The 27,433-nt window shown below is 36.1% G+C and overlaps 2 protein-coding genes across 2 annotated transcripts; both read right to left on the reverse strand.

The window, feature by feature from the left end:
* Positions 1–104: 104 nt before the first annotated feature.
* Positions 105–26,118, reverse strand: LOC120487605 (adhesion G protein-coupled receptor E3-like). Its single transcript, XM_089132648.1, has 18 exons — positions 26,097–26,118; positions 24,833–24,886; positions 22,125–22,487; positions 21,984–22,040; positions 19,603–19,971; positions 11,460–11,526; positions 4,399–4,446; positions 3,800–3,860; positions 3,531–3,681; positions 2,665–2,781; positions 2,380–2,561; positions 2,109–2,270; positions 1,827–2,033; positions 1,517–1,749; positions 1,157–1,223; positions 982–1,073; positions 729–891; positions 105–346 (listed from the first exon to the last, which is right to left on the reverse strand). The coding sequence occupies exons 1-18, from the start codon at positions 26,116–26,118 to the stop codon at positions 227–229; spliced, it is 2,535 nt and encodes an 844-aa protein (XP_088988774.1). The 3' UTR covers positions 105–226.
* LOC120487852 (uncharacterized) lies at positions 15,866–19,588 on the reverse strand. The gene is made up of 5 exons (XM_089132624.1): positions 19,585–19,588; positions 19,460–19,516; positions 17,294–17,422; positions 17,135–17,202; positions 15,866–16,725 (listed from the first exon to the last, which is right to left on the reverse strand). Exons 1-5 carry the CDS (start codon positions 19,586–19,588, stop codon positions 16,564–16,566), a joined length of 420 nt encoding a protein of 139 aa, XP_088988750.1. The 3' UTR covers positions 15,866–16,563.
* Positions 26,119–27,433: the final 1,315 nt, after the last annotated feature.

Raw genomic sequence — 27,433 nt, forward strand, 5'->3', positions numbered from 1 at the left:
TGTTTATATATATATATAAAAAAAAAAGTTAAGTAAAGCCAACACATCATTTTTTGAGAGTTGATAGATCAAAATTAATTAAAAATCAATTAATAATGACAGCTATCAAATAAGACCCTTAAAACATTTGGATATAGCTAATGTTTAAAGACAGAATTTGAGACTGTCATTAATCTGAAAGCGCTGATTCTGTTGTAGTTGAAATTTACTGTATGATAATGGCAGTTCATTTATTTCCTGAATCTGGATCCTGTAGTCCGCAATATTTTTTCTGGACACTTAGGATGTGTTTGGGTTTGAGTCCACTGTAAAGACGTCTGAAGAACTTCCAGTACTGCTGTCTGACCTGGACAAGAATGAGACGGGAGGAGCTGAGTGATTTCATGACACCCATTTAAACGGGGAATCTTTTCTTAGATCTCTGACATTTAAGAGGTAATTGTTTTATAAAACCATCCAAGTTTCAGAATGAAAAATCATCATCGCTGCAAAAATAGCATTTGTAGAAACTAAACTAAAAAAAATTATCCGAGTTGTAGATTCTGTGTTTCTGCTCATCTCTTTTTCTGTTCTCTTCTTTCCTTCAGTGATTCTGCTTGTTAACGTTAAGGCTTATTAAGGCTGAGATGACTCCATATTTAATATGCATACATTCATAAAAACAACTTTAATATTTTTTCATATTCAGTTTTAAATGGAATATGGTGGTAAATTGAGTGATATCTGACCTCATTATTGAGGACACAATAGACCAGGAAGATGAAGGTTCCCTGCTGGGAGTTCAAGATCAGGAAGAGGATCTCCAGCTCCTTCCGGTCACGAGTGAAGAAACCCAGAATCCAGGAGCAACCGAGAATCACAAACTGAGCCAGTGTTTTAAAAGCCATAATCCTACAGAGAAAGAGTTAATGCGTATTTATTTACTATTATTATTATTATCATTTTCTTTCTATTGAGTGTTCAAATCTGATTGTTTGTTACTTGGATTGTTTCATCTGTGAAACTTCAGCGTTCAGATTTTTGAGAGTTGAGTTCAGATTGATGATGATGTTGATGAAGAGAATCATGTTTAACTGAAAAGTACAAAAGAATAATTAATCACCTTGTTTCCCCTTTAATATTAATTAAAATCATGAGAAATAAGAAATGTGCTTACTGCTAGTATGACACAAACAGGACCCAGAAAACTCCAGATAAAACCTTTATCCATTTTAATCCAGCACCTGTTTGGAGAAAATACAATAAAAGAACTGAATGAGTCAAAAATACTATTTCTGGTGTTGACTTTTTCAATGTTTTTAATTTTGTATGTGCAAATAAGTAATCTCACAAAAGACCGCTGATTTATTTCCTTCTAATCAAATTAACTTTAAACTAAAATAACAACAATAACATAAAATTGTGAAATTTACTTTGTTTATTTTATCATATGACAAAAATGTCACAAAAGCCCAGAGCTGCCTTATTTGCTTATAATCAAATTGACTTTCATCAACAACAACACAAAATAACTCACTGTTCACTGCCGTATCCTCCAGGAAACATCCCGACAGACACGGCCACCACAACCAGAGCAACCGTATATCCAATCACACATAGGAATCCACTGCTAAGCACCTCCCTCTTTTTAGAGCTGATCTGTGATAGGTTCTTCACACAGATGAAGAGCAGCACAGCTTCAATGAACATCCACACAAAGCCAGAGAGAAAGAGGAAGTGCAGCACTCCTGATATCACGGCACACAACACCTGGAGATCATGAGAGACGGTTATGATGATTCTCAGTGAGACTGTGCTGAGCTGTAGAGCTCCTTCATCATTCTCACCTGATGACGGCGTATGAGTCTCAGGAACTGTTGTGTGAGCAGGAACAGAAGGTGAGCCGACAGAAGACTGATGCAGAGGTTGATTCGAGCCACATTATTCACTCCAGGACTCCACTGACAAAGGGCAAAGGTCAACAGGGCCAAAATGAAGAACACCAACCCCACTGTCACACACACCAAATTCAACAGGTCCAGCAGAGAGTCGCTCTGAGAAAACATGTCAGAGAACATGAGTGCTAAATCTGTGCTGTTCTTCAATGCTCACTAGAAATGTTCTCGTACCTCTGATGGGCGGCTGGTTTGCATGATGAGAGCGAATGTGGACAGATGAACACACGAACACACAGTGTAGCTGCTATTGGTCTTTAAAACAGAACAACCATCTACAATCCACTCGCTGATATTCCAGTACACACAGGACAGAGAACCGTTGGGGTCAAACTCCTGCAAAAAGAAGAAAGAACATGCAGAAAATATTACAACACTGAATATTAGATGTTTTCAGATGTTCATCAGTTCTCAGGTTGGACAAAAACACATTTCAGTCTCTCACTCTGATGTGTTTGAAGGTGAAGTTGACTGGTTTGGTGAGTTTAGTGTTGGTGGTTTTGGGAAGAGTAGCTGAGATCACAGTGGACATCATGGTTTTAATCGTGTCATTTAATGTGTTGAAGAAGTCTGGCTTCAGTAGATTCTCCATTGTGTTATAACTCATGAAAGCCACAGCAGCTGATCCTGTGAAACAGAAACAGACGCTAACATGTAATACGACAACAATTACAGCAACAATCAATGTATTATTATTATTATTTAAATCAAACTAAAACATGTCACATACTTTCATTGTTGTTCTTGGCGATCCCAATGAGATCAATGTCCACAGAAGAATTTGTCGTGTCAAGTCGAGGGATTTTATCTAAGGTGACCTGTGGTCCAACCATGAAGACTTCAACCTCTGATTAAAAAAAAGACAGTTATGTTAAATGTAGGCTTACACTATGCAACGTTTGCCCTTTTTGTGGAAATTGCAGCAGGAAGGTTTTGATTGTCACCATTGTTGAGATTCATATAATGATTATTGATGTGTCTTTGTGTCTTTTTGGCACAGTTGTTTAAAATGTTTGTGTCATCGTCATCATTATTATGACACTGCTGGATCTTATACTATCTCATAACAAAGCTTAATAAATGTAAATTAATTAAATCTCAAAAAGACTGCATACTGAATCTAGTTGATGATTATGTCATAATCAATATCAAACCCAAAAAACCTGGATACATTCTCTTTTAAATGTATTTGCCATTACAACTGTCTTACAAATACAGTTACAGAAGCCAGATAAATTATAATGTTAAACATTTGATGCAACTAAAGCAAACACTCTTTTATTTCAATTTATTTAATCTAAGGCTGTGTCTGAAGTCAGTCTCTTTTTCTGTTATCTTCTGAGATGTAAAGTCCAGGTCCAGAAAGTAAAAAAGTCCCCCTCAGTATTTTGTTCCAAACACCTGGATTTGCTAATTGGCAGATTTTTTTTTTTCAGTCAGGAGAGCTGGCTGAGGTCATGGGTGGAATAAACTTCTACTTTCTGACCCCTGGACTATTCACCTCTGAAATTAGGCCATCTAAAAAAAATGTCAACAGATATTTCACACATCTTAGACTTATGCACATTAGCACATTTACAATTCTGATTCACTTACCAACAGTTTTAAGAGTAAAACTGACATTGGCATATGTGTCTGTCGGCTTCACCAGCATGGACACCAGCTTCTCACTGGCTTTTAACACGCGGTTTACATCTGACACTTTCTCTGAAACGTTGAGGACCACATCCAAAATTTCAATTACATCCTATTTTAGAGAACATAGACATAGATTATTTGTAGATATTGGAACAAAATATTGCATTTCTAAAGTATATTATATCCATGTGACAAATAATTATTATTTTATAATTTTTCTCTTATACGATCCAAAGGAGCTCTATAGCTGTAATGTACTCTACCTGGTCAAGGAGATTTTCTACACATCTTCGTATGGCCTGAAATCACAATTTAAGCACATTTAAAAAACAAAAACTGGCCCCATGTGTGCACTATGGAACATTTTTTTCATTTTGATTATGTTTAAGTGAAATAAAAAGTAAATTTTTGGTGTTTTCCAACACAATAAAGAAACATCAGTGCACATTATAGAGAGCATTAGTCTGTTGGTTGTTTCCAGTTTTATTGGTATGTTTTCCAAACTTCCCATCAGTTTCAGGGTCCGTGTACTTTTTGATCAATTAATTTCCTGTTTGGAATGGAATAACGAGAAAAGAAAACCAGGCTCAGCTGGTTTATTCGTATTATATTTTAGTTAAAAAAAAGAAAAAAACAGATTTTGGCTCTATTTTTCATTTGTGGCTACAAATCGGTTATTGGGTTTGATTTCATTTGTAGACATGGACGGCGCTGAAACGCCCCTTTCATCTGATTGGTCAAAATCAAATGCACTTTATAATGTCTGAAACCACCACTCACTGTTAACTACCCACAATATTTGAAAAAGAAATATGTCACGTAATGCCTACTGCTGCGATTTGCAAGCAACTCCATTAATGTGAGCCACAGTAGCCTAGACATGACAGATTATTTTAGCATGATGTATTTCCCATTGATAAATGCAGTGCAAATAGTTGCATCTCTTTGTTTGAATAAAAGGGAAGTGGAAATAAAAATCAATAATAGGCTGAACTGTACCATGATAATGTCCGTAATATTTCTACTCTTGTCTTTTATTTACATCAAAAGGCATGTAGGCGTGTGTGACACAGGGTATGTATAAATAATTTAGAAAATCTAATAGAAATAAAGTTTAGATTTATGAATGTAAGCATATATCGCCTACTCAGTTCACATGAAAAGAAAGAAGGTAATACTGAAAAAAATAGCAGGGTTTGGGATTAATTAAAATAATGTCGGTTGAAGCGCAATATACCTTTAAAAATGTTATTAGTTTTATTATAAAACTAACATAACTGTATTATATTTAAATATAAATAATATTTAAATGTTAATATTATTTATTATTATTATGATGATAAATTGACTCCTACAACTGTAATGCTTCACCAAACGCAGTTCAGACGTTCAGACTAGTCTGAGTCGCTCATATCTTTTTTTTTTGACTTGCAATATCTGAGCAATGAAGGCGTAATGCTTATTGCTGTCCACTAGAGGGGGCGAGTGCTCCTTGTTTGCATCAGTTTAAATGACAAATAAATGCATGAATTTCATTCATAAATAGGCCATATCTGTGTATGAGAACAAGCTGTACAACTAATTAAGACTTGAACCCAACCTCAAAGTTTGCAACTTTCTATAGTTCTGTTTAGATTTTGTTATTCACACTGGCTTTTGCATTTAAATTTGTTAAAAAATAATTTTCTATCTATCCATCTATACCAAACCAGATGAACTTTTTTAAACTCGTTTGGATTTCATTGAAAAGGCTAAAAATTGTATTTTCTATAATGACCATGCTGCTAAAATCTGTAAGGTAAATTTAACTCAGAATTCATGATCTTGATGAGTTCAGCGATTCAAATCAATTAATGAGTATGTAAAATTACAACCAACTCAATCAAAACACCGTTTCTATTTGTTCATCTGGCTGTTTCAATTCACATACAGCAGCCAAATAAAATCTAAAGTTAATTATTCAAGGGTCAAGAGCCCAGCTAAACCAAACACTGATCTCCACAATGGTGACTTAAAATACACAGATTTTCTCCTTCAGTGATTCTGCTTGTTAACATCAGGTGTCAATAATGGCCAATCATCACTCATTTATTCACTTAATTATCTCATTAACTTTAACACTGCTTCTGTGTTCATTTAACACTCTCAGTGTTAATTTAACACTGGGGATTTTGCTGTGTCCCAGTGCTATTCCTATTGGAATTGTGTAATCACAGATTATCAACAGATGTTTTACACAAACTATAAATATATAAAATATAATTCTTCGTTTTTTAAAACTAAACTAAAAAACTAATTATTTAATTTCTCGTTATTTCATTCCAAACAGGAAATTAAATGATCAAAATGTACACGTACCTATCAGAAACTCATCTCAACTTACCCTGGATTTTTCCGGCAGTGTGATATCCAGACCTGGAATGAGAAAACTCAGCATGAATTAAACAGAAGATCTTTTGAAAGTCATATCAGAGGGATTAGCTGAAGCAGTGGTTTTAGAAGTGTCAACTGTGAGAATAATCAGCTGTACACTGTAAAAATGAATACGACTGAATATGTTAAATCTAATCAATAAAATTTAAGGCAACAGATTACAAACAATGTTATCAATTCAATTTAACCAAATGAATAACTTAAGTTAACCATGAGTAAAATCTACACATTTTTCTAAACAAAACTATCGGAATAACAGACTGACTTAAGAGCTCTTTTTTATTATTGCCATCATTGAAGACACCTGATGTTAAATATAACACGATCTTCAGATTTAATGTCTTTTCTCTTCAGTGGATTTAATCTGTCTGAAACTACTCCATATTTAATATAGCCTACACAGATTTTGTAGATCAGATAAGGTCCAGTTCTGGTTTATTTCTTTACTCTTGGCTGGCATGTGGCATTGCTATGCAGAGGTGTAAAGTCCAGGGTCAGAAAGTAAAAGTCCTCCTCAGTATTTTGTTCCAATCACCTGGATTTGCTAATTCAGAAAGGAGAGAGAACTACTTAGTGAAGTCAGCTGACTGAGTTCATGGGTGGAATAAACATACGGCAGGACTTTTACTCTTTGACCCCTGGATTTCCCACCTCTGCCTACTGTATCCCTTTTTCTTACAGTGCACTCACCTGTAGAAGTAGACCTGGTAGAAGTTGTAGAATTAGAACTGGTGGATGTAGAATTAGAACGGGTGGATGTTGTAGAATTAGAACGGGTGGATGTTGTAGAATTATAACGGGTGGGTGTAGAATTAGAACTAGTGGATGTTGTAGAATTAGAGCTGGTAGATGTAGAATTAGAACTGGTGGGTGTTGTAGAATTAGAACTGGTGGATGTAGAATTAGAACGGGTGGATGTTGTAGAATTAGAACGGGTGGATGTTGTAGAATTATAACGGGTGGGTGTAGAATTAGAACTAGTGGATGTTGTAGAATTAGAGCTGGTAGATGTAGAATTAGAACTGGTGGGTGTTGTAGAATTAGAACGGGTGGATGTAGAATTAGAACGGGTGGATGTTGTAGAATTAGAACGGGTGGATGTTGTAGAATTAGATCGGGTGGGTGTTGTAGAATTAGAACGGGTGGGTGTAGAATTAGAACTGGTAGATGTAGAATTAGAACTGGTAGATGTAGAATTAGAACTGGTGGATGTTATAGAATTAGAACTGGTAGATGTAGAATTAGAACTGGTAGATGTAGAATTAGAACTGGTGGGTGTAGAATTAGAACTGGTAGATGTAGAATTAGAACTGGTGGGTGTAGAATTAGAACTGGTAGATGTAGAATTAGAACTGGTAGATGTAGAATTAGAACTGGTAGATGTAGAATTAGAACTGGTAGATGTAGAATTAGAACTGGTGGATGTTATGGAGGTGCCCAGCTGTAAAGGAACTGAAACAATAACAGATTGAGAGAGTTGATAAATCAGAGTCAGATGCTGAATTACTGTGTTCTTTGTGAAAGCACTGGTGGCACTGCTCATGTTACCAATGAATCAACAAACAAACAATATAAAGAGCTCATGCATATATAATTACCTGCACAGTATGCTGAATAGCGTTTAGTTGGTCTGACCAGCTCATAGACATAATAATCTCCTGGACAGGCTTTGACTTTAATGGGAAAAGACCCGAAATAGCAGCAGAAATTATCCCAGTGAGCGCAGACATCTCGAGTGACGACTCCATCTGTTACTGTTGGGTGTCCACCACGGATCCACAGTGGGGTATCAGTGCCACAACTGTACTGAGCAACACACGTGTCTGAGATATGAGCGCTAGTGCTGTTAATGAAGAGACGATACCAGCCGCTCCAGGAGACAGACTGATCACACTTGTAGGAGTTTGAGGTCTGATTGCTGTTGGCTCTCCATGGTTCGTCCAGCTCAGTGTAGTTGTTGCAGGGGTCAAACGAGAGATCAGCTGTAAGGAAAAAATATAAATAATTCTTCTGTACAATAAATGTAATGTCAACATTTCCTTTGGTGAGGCACTGCCTGACCGCAAGTCCCTGGGTGCGTCGAAGTACATATGAAAGTGCCATATAAATGCCTCATTCATTTATACATCGTGGGGTAAAGAATAAATGTCTTTTTAAAATCAAAATTCAGAATGTCTAAACTCGACCCTATGCCCATCCCTGCCCTGGTGGATGTCAATATTTTTAGTACCTGCCCTACATTTTAATTTAAAATGATCGTTTCACATACGTGCAGCCAAAGATGGTAGTTTGCAAAGGAAAAAGTTTCTTTACTGTATTTCTAACATCCTCACCTACTGACACGAGCCCAGTCAAAAACACTCATGGTACAGATTACTACATTTATCAGGCGCGAAAATTAACCAATAGAGACGCAGTGCACTGTTACCTTACGTAGCTTTTTTACAGTAAAATAATTGCAGCACTGTTACAGCAATTTACTGTTAATTGTACAGCTCTTTATTGTGATCTACAGTATGTTAATGCTCTCTTTTTCAGTTCTTGTTTCTCTGTCCTTCAGTGATTCTGCTAATCAGGTGTTCATCAGTGTCTCGATTCACTCACTTCTTTTCATTCACCCTGTCAAGTGGACTATATTAGTGAACTAGGGAATATGAGGGTATACTGTGTAATTCACCTTTGGCTAAGCCACGCCCTAGAATGCAGATTGACCAATCACAGCGCAGCCAAGAACGAGCTCCCACACAGACTCCGACAGTTTTTCATAGCTCTCCATTGACTTTCAACACAGGCGTCTCATGTTTTTGGTCTCGGCAGGCTATTACCGTCGTAGTTTTATCAAAAATATGGTTAAACGTTGTGCCTCGGGCATTTGTAACACGGATACGTGTTTCCCAGAGAGGTTGGAGGGGGGTGTCCGTTTTTTTCCCTTCCCAAAACCGAAGTAAAATCCTGACAAGTGTCGTCTTTGGATTAAACTTAGTCAGCTAAACCCCGCAAAAATCAACAAGCACATCTTTTTTTTTTTACTTCTAACATTACTGTGAGTGTGAAGTTATACTAGTTAGACCGTTTAATAATGTTTTAGGTTATGATTTTAGTTCTCATACCTGTTGTTGATACGCTAGCACACACTGCTAATAAATACAATGTTACACTCTAAAAAATGCTGGGTTGTTTTAACCCAATTTTGGGTCAAATATGGACAAACCCGAAATGTTGGGTTAAAAATGTAAAGTAAAAATTTAACCCAACGGCTGGGTTAGTCCATATTTGACCCAAAGTTGGGTTAAAACAACCCAGCATTTTTTAGAGTGTATACTCGTGTAACGTTAATCCGTTTGCTTTGTAATAACGATTATAGAAGTGAATAGAGACCTACCCAACTTTGCATGAACAGTGTTGCTCCCTGATATTGTTAGTCCCAAGCTGTGTCTGAAACCGCTCACTCGTTCACTCATTCACTAATCCCTATATAGTGTATGGCATTTGAGTGCACTATATCTGCAAGGAGTGAACGAGATGAAGTGAGTGAATTCGGACGCTGACGTTTACACTGTGCGTCGGAGAGTTGGAGCTGTCGCAGAAAAGGCTTCGTCACGCGTACTGATAAAACTCCTTTTATCTTACATTACCTACTTTATAAAATAATATTAACAACAATAACAATCATAATGACTTTATTTTGTAATTATACCTCCGTGCCAGCTTTGTAGTTTCATCGACTGAAATTGTACATCAACTCTCACGTTCACAGATGACGTGTTGTCGAGCGCCCTCCGGCGACCGTTATTATGTTCAAAACGACGATTAACGGATATTTTTCAAATCCTCCACTGGATGTAATGTAATCTCTGGTTTAAACTTGCTCGCGCCGAACTTTCATGCGCGCTCAGTTCTCTCCGCATTGGATTGTGGGAAATAGGGCTTCAGCGAGTGTACATCGAATGTACACTCGAATTCAGAGAGGATTGTGGGTAAAAGTAGTGAATGAATGTAGGGAATGATGTTGTTCACTCAGAATTCGGACACCACTACAAAATGGCCGACACCCGATATAGTGCACTATATAGTGGATAGGGAGCGATTTCAGACACAGCTCCAGCCTCCGTCTCCATTAGTAGGAAATGCGCCGCGGTGGTTCATTTTTTGACTGTGACCTGTAACGTTATCCTTTTGCCTCTATTTTGGATGCCTTTTTGTTTCTTGCGTTTGTATGTCTTGAATATAGCCTTCGAACGCATATTGCAGCCCCCTTTTGCCTACTTCTATCGGACACTTTATTTGCTGCTTTATAAAAGTTTGATAACATTTCAGCAGGAAGAGCTGTTACAGCATAAGCCATGCAGCCATGAAGTTTGACGGATGTAGCAACAGTAACTAAGGGGGGCGGGGCTTAGCCAAAGGTCAATTGGGAAAACAGCCTCTGAGTGTCGACTTTGATCACTGTTACTTCACAGTATATAAGGCTATTTTCTCGAAAACGACAAATATAACCCGGAATGCATTGTTTTCTACGGTATATTACTGTTTTAAGAGAAAATGGTACAATATTGTCAGAATTGGCCTTTTTTATACAGTAAGGGTTAACAGTGTGTGTTACATTACCAGGTGAGATGGTCACTGGTGTGACAGTTGTAGGGCTGGTGTTAATGCTGTCAGTGTCTGAAAGTTTGGATGAATAATGATTAATCAACAGAAACACAAATATCATGAATGTGAAGAAAGAGCTCATGTGAATATAATTACCTGCACAGTATGCTGAATTACAGATAGCTGGTCTGACCAGCTCATAGACATAATAATCTCCTGGACAGGCTTTGACTTTAATGGGATAAGACCCGTAAAAGCAGCAGAAATTGTCCCAGTTACCGCAGACATCTCGAGTGACGACTCCATCTGTTACTGTTGGGTGTCCACCACGGATCCACAGTGGGACATCAGCGCCACAGCTGTCAACTTCAACACACGTGTCTGGGATATGAGCGCTCAGGCCATCAACGAAAAGACGATACCAGCCGCTCCAGGTGACATTGGTGTCACAAACATCTGAAATAATGAATTCTGTACTATTGATGGCTCTCCATGGTTCATCCAGCTCAGTGTGGTTGTAGCAGGGGTCAGACAGATTAGCTGTAACGAAAATATTTGAAGAAATTGACTAAATCTATCCAGAAGTGCAGTTGAGCATTTAAATATCTTGTTATAATTAGCAAAATATTGCACTGGGCGGGAAGAACTCCCAAACTCGGGTTAACATTAAATGAATGCTCCAATGAACATTAGCAGCTGTTCACTAGTATCTTTCATATAGTCAATATTACTAGAATCACCAGAAACATTTTAATTTCAAGTTGTATCCTCTAAGGATCCAACTTTAGTCCTCATGAAGGATGCAAAACTATATATTGACATGCATATCCAGGAAAAAGGCAACTTCTTATTTTAAAGCACAATACATTACCAATTGTAGTTGTCTCTGGTGTGACAGTTGTAAATGCCAAATTGGGTGATGAGACATCTGAAAAATAATAATAATAGTAGTTAATCATCAAATCAATGGGGCAGTCGTGGCCTAATGGTGATGGAGCCATAAGCCAGGAAAAAACAAAACAAAACAGTTAATACTTACATAGCATGACAAAGATTATAGTTATTTCTCTTTTAAAACCTGAAAATGAAATAAATAAATAAATAAATAAGTAAGAAAAAACTCTTGAAAATGTGTTGGACTGTAGCCTACTGCAATTTAGAGTTTGAGAAAACTCATCATCTGATCGCAGTTCATAAAGGATTTTTGGGCTGAATGAACTAGTCTTTGCTAATTATTACAAGAAAAAAAAAATCACCTTTATGAAGAGAGGAATCCATTGACGATTTTGGACTTCCGATGTTTCCCTTTATTCAAAAGCCAGGAAGACGAGTTTTCTTTTCGGTTCAGAGGAAAAAAACAAATGAGATTTGGCATTGATGCATGACTTCTGTTTGTGTCCCCTTCCAAAGAATTTATCAATTTACATATTGAAATAGATGACAATTTAAAACATTTATAGTTTGAAATGAATGAAAAGTGTCTATTAAGTTAAGCAATTAAATTAAGAAATGAAGTTGAGCATCTGAATACTGAAGGAACATTTCCAAAAGAGTAACCAAAACTAATCGCAGAAATTATATCATACAATCATGTAATCATATCACAAACTGAGTCAAAAACGAAATATATACATACAAAAATTGAAGAACTACATAGAAAAACTGTAGAAACAGTTTTACACATAAATTGCTAGTAAAGTTCACAAGTAATTACAAAGAATCTGCAAGTAACACATTGAATGCAACAGACATTTTGAAGCAGAAATATTTGTTGTTAAACATACTTAATGATATTTGTGCTATTTATTGTTTTCAGTGTTTAAGAGTAATCAGAGTGTATTTAATATAAGTATATCAATATTAAAATCACACACTATAAATTGAGTATTAGTATACATATGCAGTTTCAACCAGTTTTTTTCAGTTCAACCACATTTCTAAAAATCAGAACATGAATAGAATTACTCCAAATCACCCCTCAGTCCATGATCACACATCATGTTTAAAGTACAAAGACTGATGAGGATCATTATGAGCAGAAAGAAGATCTTACCTGATATAATCTGACAAACAGTGAATCTCACCCGACGCGACTGACTGAACAAGATAGTGTGTGTTGAGATGTTTATAGAGAAGTTATCTGTCCATCATTCCCATAAGTCCACTGTTATCTCATAATCAAATTTAAATAAAATATTTACATAACAATACAGCTCACATGTCTAGTGACCTTCTAGCATCTTATGTGAAATTCAATAATAGAGTTTTTATCAGTTTTAGCCGAATGACTCCAAATGGACTGTGATGTTGCTGTAACGATGGCAGCTGCTGGTAATTATTCATTAGGTTTTTTTTTCTACTTCCTAACATTCTCTTCTTAACTTCCTCAATTAAACATTTTTAAGTCTCATCCATCCCTCAAACTCCGATTAACAGATCCAATAATAAATATAAAGGCAACAAAAAAGGGATTCAAATAGTGAAGAATTTACTGACAGAATTTACTGACAGAATTTACTGACTTTGAGACCAGAATTTCTGTCTATTTATTTTTGAATAATTACTGACTAATTGACTTGACATAACTCAGAGCTTTTTGTACATTACATATTTTAATCTGTGAAATATTGATTGATTTAATATATCATGTAGCAGATTAAAATAATTCTGTTTTGTTTAAATTTGAATATTTGAATAGTTTTGGATGATTTGAACATTCCATCACAAGGAGGAAATGGAAGAATAGTAACAGATTAAACAACTGCCTCTGACATTTCCCTCTAAATGCCAGACTGTCAAAGTAAGAATAGGACCTGTATTGAATTTTGTGCGAAAAAAATAAATAAATAAAATAAAATCCAGTCATTCCAGTAGTCCAATAGGAATCTTTAGAGTCTAGAGATTAACGTGAGGGTGAAATCGCATGATTTCGCTGTGCTGATAAATTACCAGAAAGCTGCTTGTTTTGGGAGTTATTTCTGTGAGTGCTGCTTCATACATTGCTACACTTCCCCCAGTGAAATGTTGCTGATTCACTTCAACGAGAAGCTGATTTCAAGTCCAAGTCCTGAGAAAACAGAGAAACTAATATTAACGTAGACGCCATCGTTCTTTTGATGTACCAAGTACATCAGGATTCACGGGACATGTTCCCAGTTCCGGCTGATCTAAACTATGGAGCCTAATTTTGAATTTAGGAAGTCTATAGTGTGTTATGTGTATGCTAGGCCAAAGAGATGTGTTTTTAGTCTAGATTTGAACTGATAGAGTGAGTCTGCTTCCCAGACAATGTTAGGAAGATTGTTCCAGAGATCACCACGGCTTCTGAGGAACATGCATTTGCATTCAGTCTAGAATAACACACAGACCTCGCATATACAAAACTGTGGCTGTTTTCGTCAAACATTATTTACATAATTTCAGGAATATACTGAACATCTTTGGTGTATCCGTTATAAGAAAATAAAGGGTTGTATTGTTTGACAGCGAGTTGAGAACCAGTATTCAAATGCTCCAATAAAGAACAAAATTGTGTACAAATGGACAACTAGAGTAAAATATCCAATTTCACAAGAGAAAACAGATTTTAACATCTCACTTATGTAAATAAAAGGAAAACGAGAGTTGGTGATTTACATAGACATACAATGGACAATTTTCACTGTTATAATGCTGTTTTGATTTCATTCTTAGTCAGTATGGTAAAAAATATTTGAAGGGGGTGTGCATTAAAGACTGACATGACACATGTCATTTTTATGCATGTTTATGAGAACTGTCATTAAATGTCAATTATGGCATTTTTGAAGGGGTGGTATGATGCCCTTTTTACAAGATGTGAAATAAATCTCTGATGTCCCCTGAGTATGAATGTAAAGTTTTAGCTCAAAATACCCCACAGATTTTTTTTTTATAGCATGTTAAAGTTGTCACTTTTTGAGGGTTAGCAAACACACACCGTTTTGTGTCTGGCCCTTTAAATGCAAATGAGCTGCAGCTCCCAATACAGTGGGCGGAGCTTCAAGCGAGTGTGTGTTATCAGCTCCGATTACCTCACGCAGACACGCTAAAATGTCAAAACTGTTCTTCCTTTTATGTTTAAACCTGAGTCAGGTAAAGATAAAAAGACGTGACAACACGTAGAACGCAACAGGACATGGTTAGTTGATGTATTAATGTTGTTGATGTGGAGTTAACTATCTTCAATTAGGATATCCTGTCAGGATAATCTATAAATCACTTGTATAGGAACTGTTGTGAGATGCACACAGAGGGACTTTCTATTGAAAGACGGATGCGACAGTTTGAGCTGACTCACAAATGTGCTCGACTACAACAGCTCTTCCTCTTCTCAAACATGTGTGTTCAGGGGGCGGGGTTTATGTATGAGTCCACACTCAGAGTGTTAATTTAACATTGGGGATGTTGCTGTCTAGGAGAGTTCATTTAACTCTAGAGTTTTTGCTGTGTGAGTTCACGGGTGGAATAAAAATATGGCAGGACTTTTACTTTCTGACCCCTGGACTTTCCACCTCTGCTTTCAACAATAAATTCTGTAGACGTGTGACAGAAATAAAATCAGTCTGGTTAGTAATAAGTGAAGCTGGTAATGCTGTTTGTGGAGTTCTCCTCTGCTGAGATCTTGAGATATGTAATGCCTGCAGTTGATTTCATTTAAGCCTGTTTCTGAACAGTCTTTCTGTTTCTATGACCTGTATCACTGAACTCATTCAGAGCCTAATCTCTGACTCAGATTAATATTGGTAATTACAGTATCACAGTGATTCTACAGCATAAGATCCAGATTTTGTTTTTTATTTACTCCAAATGATTTCCTAAAAGGTTTTTTTGATAAAGCAAAAGCTTCTTTTAGGCACATACAGATATCTAGAATATAAAGTGTATGAATCTCAACAATGGTGACAAACAAAATATTCAAAAAGAAAATTACTAAGACAAATCAGATCATAATTTATTCCTACTGCCATGCATGATGGGAGCCATGAATGAGTTTTTATTAGTGGTACACAGAATGCACCGCAAGTAGGGCTGGGCGACATTGTATTTGGACCTGTATATGCCGTGGTGGGAAATCCAGGGGCCAAAGAGTAAATGTCCTGCCATATGTTTATTCAACCCATGAACTCAATCAGCTGACTTCACTAATTAGTTCTCTCTCCCGTCTGAATTAGCAAATCCAGGTGATTGAAACAAAATACCAAGGAGGACTTTTACTTTCTGAACCTGGATTTACATCTCATAGCAATGTCACATGTCAGCCGAGAGTAAAGAAATAAACCAGAACTGGACCTATACCCACATAGCAACATTGTTTCGGCCCAGATCCGGCTCACATCTGAAACTACTCCATTATTAATATACACAGATTTTGTGGGTCAGATAATGTCCAGTTCTGGTTTATTTCTTTACTCTCGGCTGGCATGTGACATTGCTAGGAGATGTAAATCCAGGTTCAGAAAGTAAAAGTCCTCCTCAGTATTTTGTTCCAATCACCTGGATTTGCTAATTCAGACAGGAGAACTAATTAGTGAAGTCAGCTGACTGAGTTCATGGGTGGAATAAACACATGGCAGGACTTTTACTCTTTGGCCCCTGGATTTCCCACCGCTCCCTATATGTACACAAGGAGTGTTAATTTAACACTGGGAATTTTGCTGTGTAGATTAACTTCATTTTTAATTAAATATTTGTAGTATTTTCAAATTTAGCAGAGATGATGGAAAATATTTTTATATGCAAACTGTTACCCAATCGTAGCAGTGGGCCTTTACTTCCAAGTCTTGACTGTAACATGTCTATAAAAACTGAGTGTTTCAAAGAGGTCAAAAGTAGGATGAAAAATAGATTATACTTCTTAGGATATTTTGTGATGTAAAATCTTGACATTATAAGTTGACTTCAGAGAACTTTACAAATGCAGTTCATGACCCCTGTAATACTAGGATCAGAGATTTACATAGAGTCCATGTGACTGGTCCACACTGGGCTGTACATTCCCATAGACTGTATGTACTTGGCTCTTTGGGACTTCAGGTCTGTTGATAGGTTTCATCGGAGTGCTCTTGTCTGTGTTAGGAATGTCAACAGTCTCGTACACACTGTCTCCCTGCATCAAGAAAACAAAACTGCACTAGTAAGTCTGCTGGGTGATTAAACACATAATGATTTCTTTTGATTAATTTTATTTCTTCTATGCAAAGCACTTTGAATTACCATTGTGTATGAAATGTGCTATATCTAGCATAGCAACATTATTTCTGCCATCCTGTTTGCCAGATCTGGGCTGACATGTGGCGTTGCTATGGCCTGCTTGTGGCCCAGATCTGGCAAACAGGAGTGGGCCACCCAAGGGCCGTCAGTCATTGCTGCATGTGGGCCAGATCCGAATCCCACAAGTGCCAGATATGGGCCGGATCTGGGCCGAAACAATGTTGCTATGTATAAATAAACTTGCCTTGCCTTGAATATTAAGTTGGGTTTTTAGGTTATTTTTTTAAGGTCAGTGAGCGACTTACAAAATCGTTGGCACTACTCTTCTGTTCATCTCTGCTTTTATTTTGATTGTTGACTGGCGTCACACTGCCTATTGAAATATCAAAACAAAGAAATCCATTGGTCAAATCTTTTTGTTGTTTTAATTATGCTGATAGTAGGCATGGCTTGTTTATTTTTACCTGTACTTGCTGATGTCTTGACTTTTTTCCTGCACTGATGGACAACGATCCATCCAACTACAACTATGATCACTGCTATGACCAGCCCACCGAGAGCATATAGTATGTATAGTGTAGTGTCCAAAGATTCTGAGGGAGAGATAGAAAGACATGTATCATTAAAGTCATTCAGATATTCGTCATCTGCAGGCTTGTGCAAAATTCAGAATTTCAGAATTGGCCTCCATTCAATTCATTATTTGGAATTTGAATTGAATTAATTCTGTCCCACAGGAAGTTGAATTTGAATTTGAATCGGAATGACAGGAAGTGGAATTAAATTCATGGCAATTCAAAGAAATCCCACACAGTCACACAACAGAGAGAATGTGTTGAAGCTCACATACATTCAGCATTAGGAAGGTTACTTTGGAAATGTAATTGCTTAAGTTACCCATTATAAATGTGGATTACTTTATTTGGATTCCTTTATCAATGCAAAGCAATTTCCTTTTAATTTAATTAGTAACTAATTGAATTCAACATTTTACCTCAGTAATACAACTAAATACAATTACATTAATTTTGTAATTTAATAACATTCGTTACACACATATCACTCCTCAACTCTGCATAAATTCTTGTTATAAATACACAGCAAAATCCCCAGAGTAAATTTAACACTGCCCAGAGTATATATGTTTATTACTAACCAGAATGACTATTTCTGTCAGATGTCTATGAACGGAGGTTTAGATATCGATGTTTTAAAATGTTTGGTCACCATTATTATGATCAGTGTTTCCTTTAGTTGAGTAGTTTGAATTTTATCATTTTAAGTGAATTTTGGTCTTTGTAACAATGTTTACCAACGCACATAGTTTGTGATAAAAGAAACAATAACCTAAGGTGTTCAGGTATAGTCATTTTCATAATAATAAAAACGATAATAGAATGGTTCTCTAATGTTATTCCTGACCAATTTGTAATTTGTTTTTAATAAATAACTTTCACCTTTCTTGACACAGAGCAGACATTCTGGATTTTTATATACATTGCAGACACATTTTGGAAATCATTACAATTACATTACACTTTTTTTTCTGAAACAAACAGACATCATGAATCAGCATATGAATCTCAACAATGGTGACATGCTTCATGTGACAATGCGTGCTGGGAGCCAGGAGTTTTAACCTCCTAAGACCCGAGTCTTGGTCAGAGGTAGAAAGTTCAGAAAGTCAGAAAGTAAAAGTACTGCCACATTTTTATTCCACCCACAGGGGTGGAATAAAAAATTGTTTCATGAAAAATTGTTTAAATTTACGGGGAAAAGGCTCAACTGCAGATATGAAACATGAAACATAAAATAGAAGAATATAACAAAAAAAATCATTAAATAAATATATTTATTTAATGATTTTTTGTCCTATTCTTCATATTGAGTATGTTTCATATGTTTCATAACTGCAGTCGAGCCTTTCATGTTTAAAGAAAACTTGTTGACAAAAACGTAGTATACTGGATTTCTTCACTGTCACGGCTGAGAAAGGTTTTTTTTTAAGCTGTAAGCGGGAGGGGATGCGAAGATAATTGCAATTGTAACTGTTAAAAAACAATAAAGAATATATATATATATATATATATATATATACATACAGTATATGCCAATGTTGTTGTCAATAAAAAACATTTGCACAAAGCAAGCCGATCCACTTTACCATGTTGATAAGAGCATTAAAATGAGGGAAAAAAAATAATAATGGGACAAAAAGAAATCAATAGACATTTAGAATAGATAAAAATGTGTATATATATATATATATATATATATATTATTTTTTTGTTTGTTTGTTTTTTTGGGAGTGGCCTCGTAAGGGCAGCAAAGCAAATGCATTCTGGGAGTTGAAGTCTTTCAGCCACATGAGTAAAAAATACATTCTCAGTCTACATTTCAAAAATAATTTCACATTTCTATTATATAAATGACCAATATTAAATACACCTTCATCTTCCCAGAGGTGAAGTATCCCTTTAACTGATATATATATATATAATGCTGACACACAAGCTAGATAAAATAATGTGTCTAAGCCTGAGAAATCCACTGTAGCAATGGATTAACAAAAATCAAATGAAAAAAACATTCAGGAAATAAGCCAATAGAGACACAGTGTGTTACATTACCAGGTGAGATGGTCACTGGTGTGACAGTTGTAGGGCTGGTGTTAATGCGGTCAGTGTCTGAAAGTTTGGATGAATAATGATTAATATCAACTGAAACACAAATATCATGAATGTGTAGAAAGAGCTCATGTGAATATAATTACCTGCACAGTATGCAAAACTGCAGAAAGTTGGTCTGACCAGCTCATAGACATAATAATCTCCTGGACAGGCTTTGACTTTAATGGGATAAGACCCGTAAAAGCAGCAGAAATTGTCCCAGTGAGCGCAGACATCTCGAGTGACGACTCCATCTGTTACTGTTGGGTGTCCACCACGGATCCACAGTGGGGCATTAGTGCCACAGCTGAACTTAGCAACACACGTGTCTGAGATATGAGCGCTAGAGCTGTTAATGAAGAGACGATACCAGCCGCTCCAGGAGACAGACTGATCACAGTTTTTGACTGGAGCATTTATATTATTGATGGATCTCCATGGATCGTCCAGCACAGTGTAGTTGTTGCAGGGGTCTGACAGATTAGCGGTAGTGAAAATATATTAAAAAATAAAACATGTTTTATTGCAAAATGCAACCAAAATTGCAGCTTCAGACATTACTTTTTTCTTCTTCTTCTTTTGCTGATTCAGAGCAATTCATTTCGATCCACAATATTTTTTTTCAAATGCAATTTTATTAAAACATCAATACATCTTAAAGAAAATCTTTTGAATTGGAAGTAAACATGTTACACACCAGTATAATAATTTACATATTATTATTATTATTTTTTAAAGATTTTCTTTCCATTTTAGAAATGACCACTTTAAAATGACCATTGTTAGGTTTTCAGCGGGAATCCTGGTACATAAACTAATATTAAAGTAACAATCTGGTATTTAGTTTCCGCCATATTTCTTCTGTATAAAATGAAAAAAAATGTTTAAATTAAAGCCACACTGCAGAACTTTTTGGCCACTAGATGGTGCTCAACCTGTAACTTTCACGTCTAGCGTCCCTAGAGGCCACAAACTCTGCAGCACTGTCGCAAATTAAAGTCAACAAGCAAAATGATGTCCAAAAGAACGTCTTTTCAACGTCTTTGTCACAAAAGTCGGACGTTGAAAAGACGTCCACTGAGGGGCCGGAATGAAAGTTTTTATGTCTTTTTTTTGACGTGTTCTGGACATCTGAAAAAGATGTCAATGGATCCTTCGTACAAGGTTAAAAACTAGTTCAAATGTGGCCATTTTCAAGAGTATTTATGGTCTCATTTAGACAATTTATACCGTTTCTGAACCAAATAAACACTCTCAGGATGCATTAAATTAAAACTCATGTTTATTTACATTGTTTAGATGTGGTTTAGATGGTGATATTGGTTTAATTTTAAATCACCATTGTGGTGATCAGTGTTTGCTTTAGTTGGGCTCTTTGTCCCAGATCACCATACTTCAGCTTTTCTTTGGCTGTTGTAACTGTTTGCATAACTCCATTGTTGTTGCGGAGAAAGCCAAGAAAATAAAAAAAAATAGTTGTCTTCAGCTGCTTGTTGATGATGACAAAATAAACACAATGCAAGCATTAAACAACATCTAAACTTTTGCTTTAATATCTGAAATTTATAATTATTCATCTTGTGGAACTGCATTATTTGGACCAGTAACTTTACAATGAGCACTGCGTACAAGAAATTGACCCACATAGTCACACATAGATATCAAGATTTTGCATATGAGTCTCAACAATGGTGACACCCAAAACAAAAAAGCCTGGGAATCAAGAATGTTTTGTTCTATGAAAGCTACCCACCATGCATTGCAGCATGAAGCATTTTATTTATTATGACCATTTTATTTATTATCACCATTTTTGTGAAATTTGTAATGTAAATTTGCTTTTTGAACACAGAAGTCTAAACACAACGTTAAAATGCCCAATTTATGTTGATTTCATCATCATCACCATCACCAACAACAACAAGGAGCTGATGAGAGACAATTTTCTTGGCTTTCACTGTCACAACAATGGTGTTATTCAAACACACAGTTACAACAGCCAAAGAAAAGTTAGAGTACAAATTATTGGGACCAAGAGCCCAACTGAAGCAAACACTGATCACCACAATGGTGACTTAAAATGAAACAAATATCACCATCTAAACAACGTAAGGAAATTTTTAATGTAATGCATCCTGAGAGTGTTTATTTGGTCCAGAAATAGTATAAATTGTCTAAATGAGACCATAAATAGTGTTGAAAATGGCCACATTTGAACTAGTTTTTAACCTTGAACGAAGGATCCATTGACGTCTTTTTCAGACGTCCAGAACATGTAAAAAAAAGACGTCATAAAAACTTTCATTCTGGACCCTCCGTGAACATCTTTTCAACGTCTGACTTTTGTGACAAAGACGTTGAAAAGACGTATTTTGGACATCATTTTGCTCAGTGGGTTTGGGGAAATACAGCCCTGATCTGTAGCCTACATACATTAGAAAACATTCAGGAAATAAGCCAACAGAGACACAGTGTGTTACATTACCAGGTGAGATGGTCACTGGTGTGACAGTTGTAGGGCTGGTGTTAATGCTGCCAGTGTCTGAAAGTTTGGATGAATAATGATTAATCAACAGAAACACAAATATCATGAATGTGTAGAAAGAGCTCATGTGAATATAATTACCTGCACAGTATGCTGAAGAACATAGACTTGGTCTGACCAGCTCATAGACATAATAATCTCCTGGACAGGCTTTGACTTTAATGGGAAAAGATCCGTGAAAGCAGCAGAAATTGTTCCACTGACCGCAGACATCTCGAGTGACGACTCCATCTGTTACTGTTGGGTGTCCACCACGAATCCACAATGCATAATAAGTGCCACATCTGGACAGAGCAACACACTTGTCTGGGATATGAGCGCTCATGCCGTTAATGAAGAGACGATACCAGCCGCTCCAGGAGACAGACTGGTCACATTGGGAGTAAATTTTATTATTGATGGATCTCCATGGATTGTCCAGCTCAGTGTAGTTGTTGCAGGGGTCTGACAGATTAGAGGTAGTGAAAATATATTAAGAAATTAACAAGTTTCTGAAAAACATGTTTTATTACAAAATGTAACCAAAATTGCAGCTTCAGACATTACTTTTCTTCTTCTTCTTTTGCTAATTCAGAGCGATTCATTTCGATCCAAAATATTTTTCAAATGCACTTATAGTAATATTTAAAGGGCACCTATTATGCCCCTTTTTACAAGATGTAATATTGGTCTCGGGTGTCCCCAGAATGTATTTGTGAAGTTTCAGCTCAAAATACCCCACAGTTAATTTATTATAACCATTTGAAAATGTCATTTTGGGGCCTGTTTAAAAATGAGCTGTTTTGGTGTATACCACCTTAAATGCAAATGAGCTGCATATCCCCGTCCTGCCTTTGGATAAGGGCGTAACATGAAACCTATAGCAGTCGGTGCTGAGAGAGTGAGATAAACCGCTGTTTTGAATGTCATTCAGCGTACGTTTGAATCGGAATATTTAAATAGTACGAAGAGACTCCGGCAGAATAAACACAAATGAGAATGGAGCAGTAGGTCTCGGTATGGTTATTTGATACATTTATGTACTTATAGAGTTGTAATCACATCCCATTTGCAATTATGGATGTAGAACACACACACACAGACACACACAAACACTAATGCTGGCGCAATTTTTTGAAACTACAGTTTGCTACGTACAAGCGAAATTACATTAATGCGAGGGACCTGTGGCGTCATGTTTACTTGTCATACAGGTGCTTCTGTGGCAAATGTGAGGAGATGGCTAACTTACAGAACAACAACATATATACCGTTTTTAATACAATATCTTTTAAAAATATATATTTATAAACGTGTGGTTACACACTATACAAACAAGGTTTAAATTATATACACAGACATCCTACGACGACAACAACTTTAGACGCATTTGTTGTTGAATTGGCTGACATTGACTGAAAAGACTATTTGCTAATAAATCATAAAATACACTTACTGTTACTGGAGGTGACGGTGGATTGCAAACAGTAGACAATGATCCACAATTGAGGATTAACTTTTAAGCCACAACAACAGGATTAACCCACGACAGAACATTTATGTTTCCAAGAGACATTACCGGCTGTCGTTGAAACAATGGAGGATGGTGTACACATCACCGAGGGCGGGGTCTATGCCACAACCACACTGTCAATCAAACCCCTTGCTCAATTCTACGTCACAAAGAGCTGAATCTCAGAACAGCTCGTTCTGAGACAGTGCAGATGATTTATTGAGATTGTAAGAAAACCACTGGGTGGATTTATATCATTCTAGGGTGGTTTTGCTCACACACTGCCAACATTTATGTTCAAACACCATGTAAAAGTGAATTTTCCATAATAGGTGCCCTTTAAACATCAATAAATCTTAACCTCCTAAGACCCGAGTTTTGGGTGGAAAAGTCCAGGGGTCAGAAAGTAAAAGTCCTGCCATATTTTTATTGCACCCACAACAAAAACTCCAGTGTTAAATTAACTTTACTGGGAGTTTATTTGTGCTCTCTGCTGTGTGTGTGCTGTGTTCTCCACTGTGTGTGTGTGCTCCACTGCTCTATTTTGAAAATTGGTCAAAAAATAAATCTGCTAAATATTATTCTGTTCTGAACTGAATTCATATTCATATTTAATATTTGAATATAGGCCTATTTCCTTTACAATTTTTGTGTGCTTCAAATAAAAGTGTGGTTATTTTTTTATTTTTTTATTCAGATTCATTAAATACTTGAACCCAATTAAAACATTTTATAATACAATTATACAACAAAACAAAACCACCAAAAAAACATTTAAAAGAATATTTGAAGTCATCTTTAGTTTAGTTTTTGGTCAAGTGCATCCAGAATTTTTATATCGGAATTTTTATATTATGAAGCTGAGTTCATTATACATTGGGTTTAGAGATGAATGACAGTATTCAATTGGAAAATTAAACTTAATTAGGCCTATATATGAAACAATTACAGAATTTTAATTTAAAAAAGTAAATTAAATGTGTTCATTTCTCTCTTTTATTTATTTATTGTGCAATTTACATCAAGGTGGGAAAAGACTTTCATCATAACAAAAAAAAAGATTATATCATACATAAGTAATTTTAATTTTCTGGAGAAATCAGGTTATATCTATTAACAGATATGCTTCAATAAAAACTTATTTTTTTTAGTTTGGTTGAAATCAGTTATAATCAGTAATCTTAAAAAAAATGTTAATTTAGTTTCAACATTTCAACCAGTTATTGTAGATGAAATCACATGAAGTACATTTTCTAAGTTCAACTGACAAAACTTTTTTTTTCTAGGTGTACATTACCTGCAGTCGTCACCGGTGTTACAGTTGAAGAGGCCAAGTACAGACTTATAACATCTAAAAAATAATTATGAATAGAAATGAGTCAACATGTTACATAACACAATGAAAAAGCAGTCAAATAAACATATATTAATATAAGCTTTTACTTAAAGTAACAGTTCACCTAAAACCTGACTTTCACAGAATAAAGTATTGTCCATCCAAGAAATTATTATCATCATCCATCTTTTTCACATAATGAAACTCTTAAGCCTTTTCTGTTTAAACTAACAAAAACAACAACAAAAAAACACATTGCAGCACTACAGTATCTACATGAAGTATAATTTGTGCATCAAATCTTCTGAAGTCAAACATCATCTTAATGTGGAGAGCAGAATGAAATGAAAGAAGTGGTTGATGTTTTGAGTGGTTTCTCTACACAAATAAATCAATCACGTTGTACACAGAAAGCGACATTTTGATGTCCCAGATCCGGCCCACATCTGGCACATGTGGAAAGATGATCTGGGCCACAAGCTGACCATAGCAATGCCACAAGTCAGCCAAGAGTAAAGAAATAAACCATTTTTTTTCTCCGAGTCATTTGGTTCATTCAACGAACGAAATGACTCGAAAAAAGATTTGTTCATTTTGATGAACGAGTTCGAACAACAGAGTCACGAACGCGCATCACAGAGCAAGGCGAGCATTTGAGCTTATAAAACTTAAACTTTGTTATTTATTTTTGAAATGACCGACTGTTTCTGCTTGATAAGACCCTTATTCATCTTCAAGAATCGTTTAAAGCCCTTTGAACTTTGGACCTTGAACCGTTTGGTTCCCATTGAAGTCCATTATATGGAGAAAGATCCTGGAATGTTTTCATCAAAAACCTTAATTTCTTTTTGACTGAAGAAGAAAGACATGGACATCCTGGATGACATGGGGGTGAATAAATTATCCGCAAGTTTTTTTTGTTTGTTTTTTTTTTTTAAAGTGACCTACTCTTTCAATATACACAGATTTTGTGGCTCAGATAAAGTCCGGTTCTGGTTTATTTCTTTGCTCTTGGCTGACATGTGGCATTGCTATGGCCTGCTTGTGGCCCAGATCTGGCAAACAGGAGTGGGCCGAGAGGTCAGGGTGTTATTGCGAGCAAATCGCGGGGGATTAGCGGGCGATGAATGCTTGCCAATCTGTTAGTATGAAAGAGCCAACAACGCATCAAAGACGCTCGCAGACGCATCGCCGAGAGCATGCTAGATATCAAGAGCTGTCTTACGACTCAACCTCAGTGATGTCATGAGCTATAGCCAATCAGAGCAAGGCATGAGTTGAGGTCACCGGGTAAATCTTATTTTTTCTTTTTTTGCATTTTTTTCTCAGCGCAAACAGTATGCAACACTAGTTTCTGTATATATGACGTCCATATTCGCGCGTTGTGTTCTTCTCTTCTCCTTCGCTGGGTTGGCGCACGTGCTGTTCGCGTTATTTCCTGTTTGTTTTATCGCATGATTTTTCATGAAAAAACGTGGTTTGTAGACAAGATAGAATCGTTGGGTGACAGAGTTGTCAGCTCGTGTAGTGTGTTACCTCCTGTTGTGGATCACGTTGTGTTGTGTGTGTTGTGTGGTGTGAACACTCCTGATTTCACAGAGAGCAAGTCATGTAGTGTGTACTTCACAGTTCAGCCAGACGTTTTAAAATCGTGTAGTGTGAACAAGGCTTTACTGGTCATTACATCAGCATACAGACAAAAAGCTAAAAAACATGGTTTAGACTTACACAGAATCCCAGAGATGAGAGGATGAGCTTTTATAAAACCTGAAATATGAAGAACAAGTCAATAAAAACAACTGAAGTTGTACTGGATTGAGTCTGAGAAAACTACATTAATCATCCGTTCACAGTTCATGAGATTTTTGGGGCAACGAGAGCTAACCTTTAAACACAAGACAATACTCACCTTTATGAAAGAAAGCCATTGTCAGTTTGGACAGTCCAGTTTTTTGTTTATTCACAAACCAGTTCAGAGGACGAGTTTCCTGTACAGTTAGAGAATAAACCAATTAGCCATTGCATTTACGTAAACAAACAAACAAACAAAAGATCTTTCAAACAAACACACGTAAAACATTCCACAGCATTTGATTTTGGATAAGAGTTCAAATTGAGGCTTTTAAAACAGTTTTTGCCAAGCATTATGCAATAAAGGATGAAACAACTCGATCTCGAATAATCTTAGAATCACAAATCATAGTTTCCCAAAAGCATCAGATCTGAAAATTGTTGAATTGTAGAATGAAGTGCTCTTCCTTATTTTCATCCTTAGAAATGTTAGTAAGAGTCCAGACCTGCTTAAAGCCCAAATTACTCAACTATAACTTAGTATTAACTTATATTAGTACACACAAATCAATTTTACTTATAACTACACACACATCAATACATGTTTAGACATTAAGAGAGTGATGAGGATCATTATGAGCAGAAAGAAGATCTTACCTTACCTTACCTTACACGACTGATGAAAAAGTTTGTATGTTTGCATGTTTATAGATAAGTTATCTCTCCATCATTCTCATGAGGAAATATTAACCCAAATCCACTGTTTTTCTT

Source organism: Pimephales promelas, chromosome 6 (assembly GCF_988280905.1).
Source record: "Pimephales promelas chromosome 6, fPimPro1.hap1.1, whole genome shotgun sequence".
Classification (NCBI taxonomy): Eukaryota; Metazoa; Chordata; class Actinopteri; order Cypriniformes; family Leuciscidae; genus Pimephales; species Pimephales promelas.

Bases quoted from the DNA above. Each gene is read 5' to 3' on its own strand.
- LOC120487852 (XM_089132624.1), bottom strand. The intron at 17,423-19,459 runs GTAATGTAACAC...TCTCTCCCTCAG, and splicing joins ACCAGTGACCATCTCACCTG to AATCTTTGGACACTACACTA. The intron at 16,726-17,134 runs GTAAGTCGCTCA...TTCTTGATGCAG, and splicing joins AGAGTAGTGCCAACGATTTT to GGAGACAGTGTGTACGAGAC.
- LOC120487605 (XM_089132648.1), bottom strand. From the start codon at position 26,118: ATGACATCACTGAGGTTGAGTC. The intron at 22,488-24,832 runs GTAATGTACACC...CTAATCTGTCAG, and splicing joins AACACCGGTGACGACTGCAG to ACCCCTGCAACAACTACACT. The intron at 19,972-21,983 runs GTAATGTAACAC...CTAATCTGTCAG, and splicing joins ACCAGTGACCATCTCACCTG to ACCCCTGCAACAACTACACT.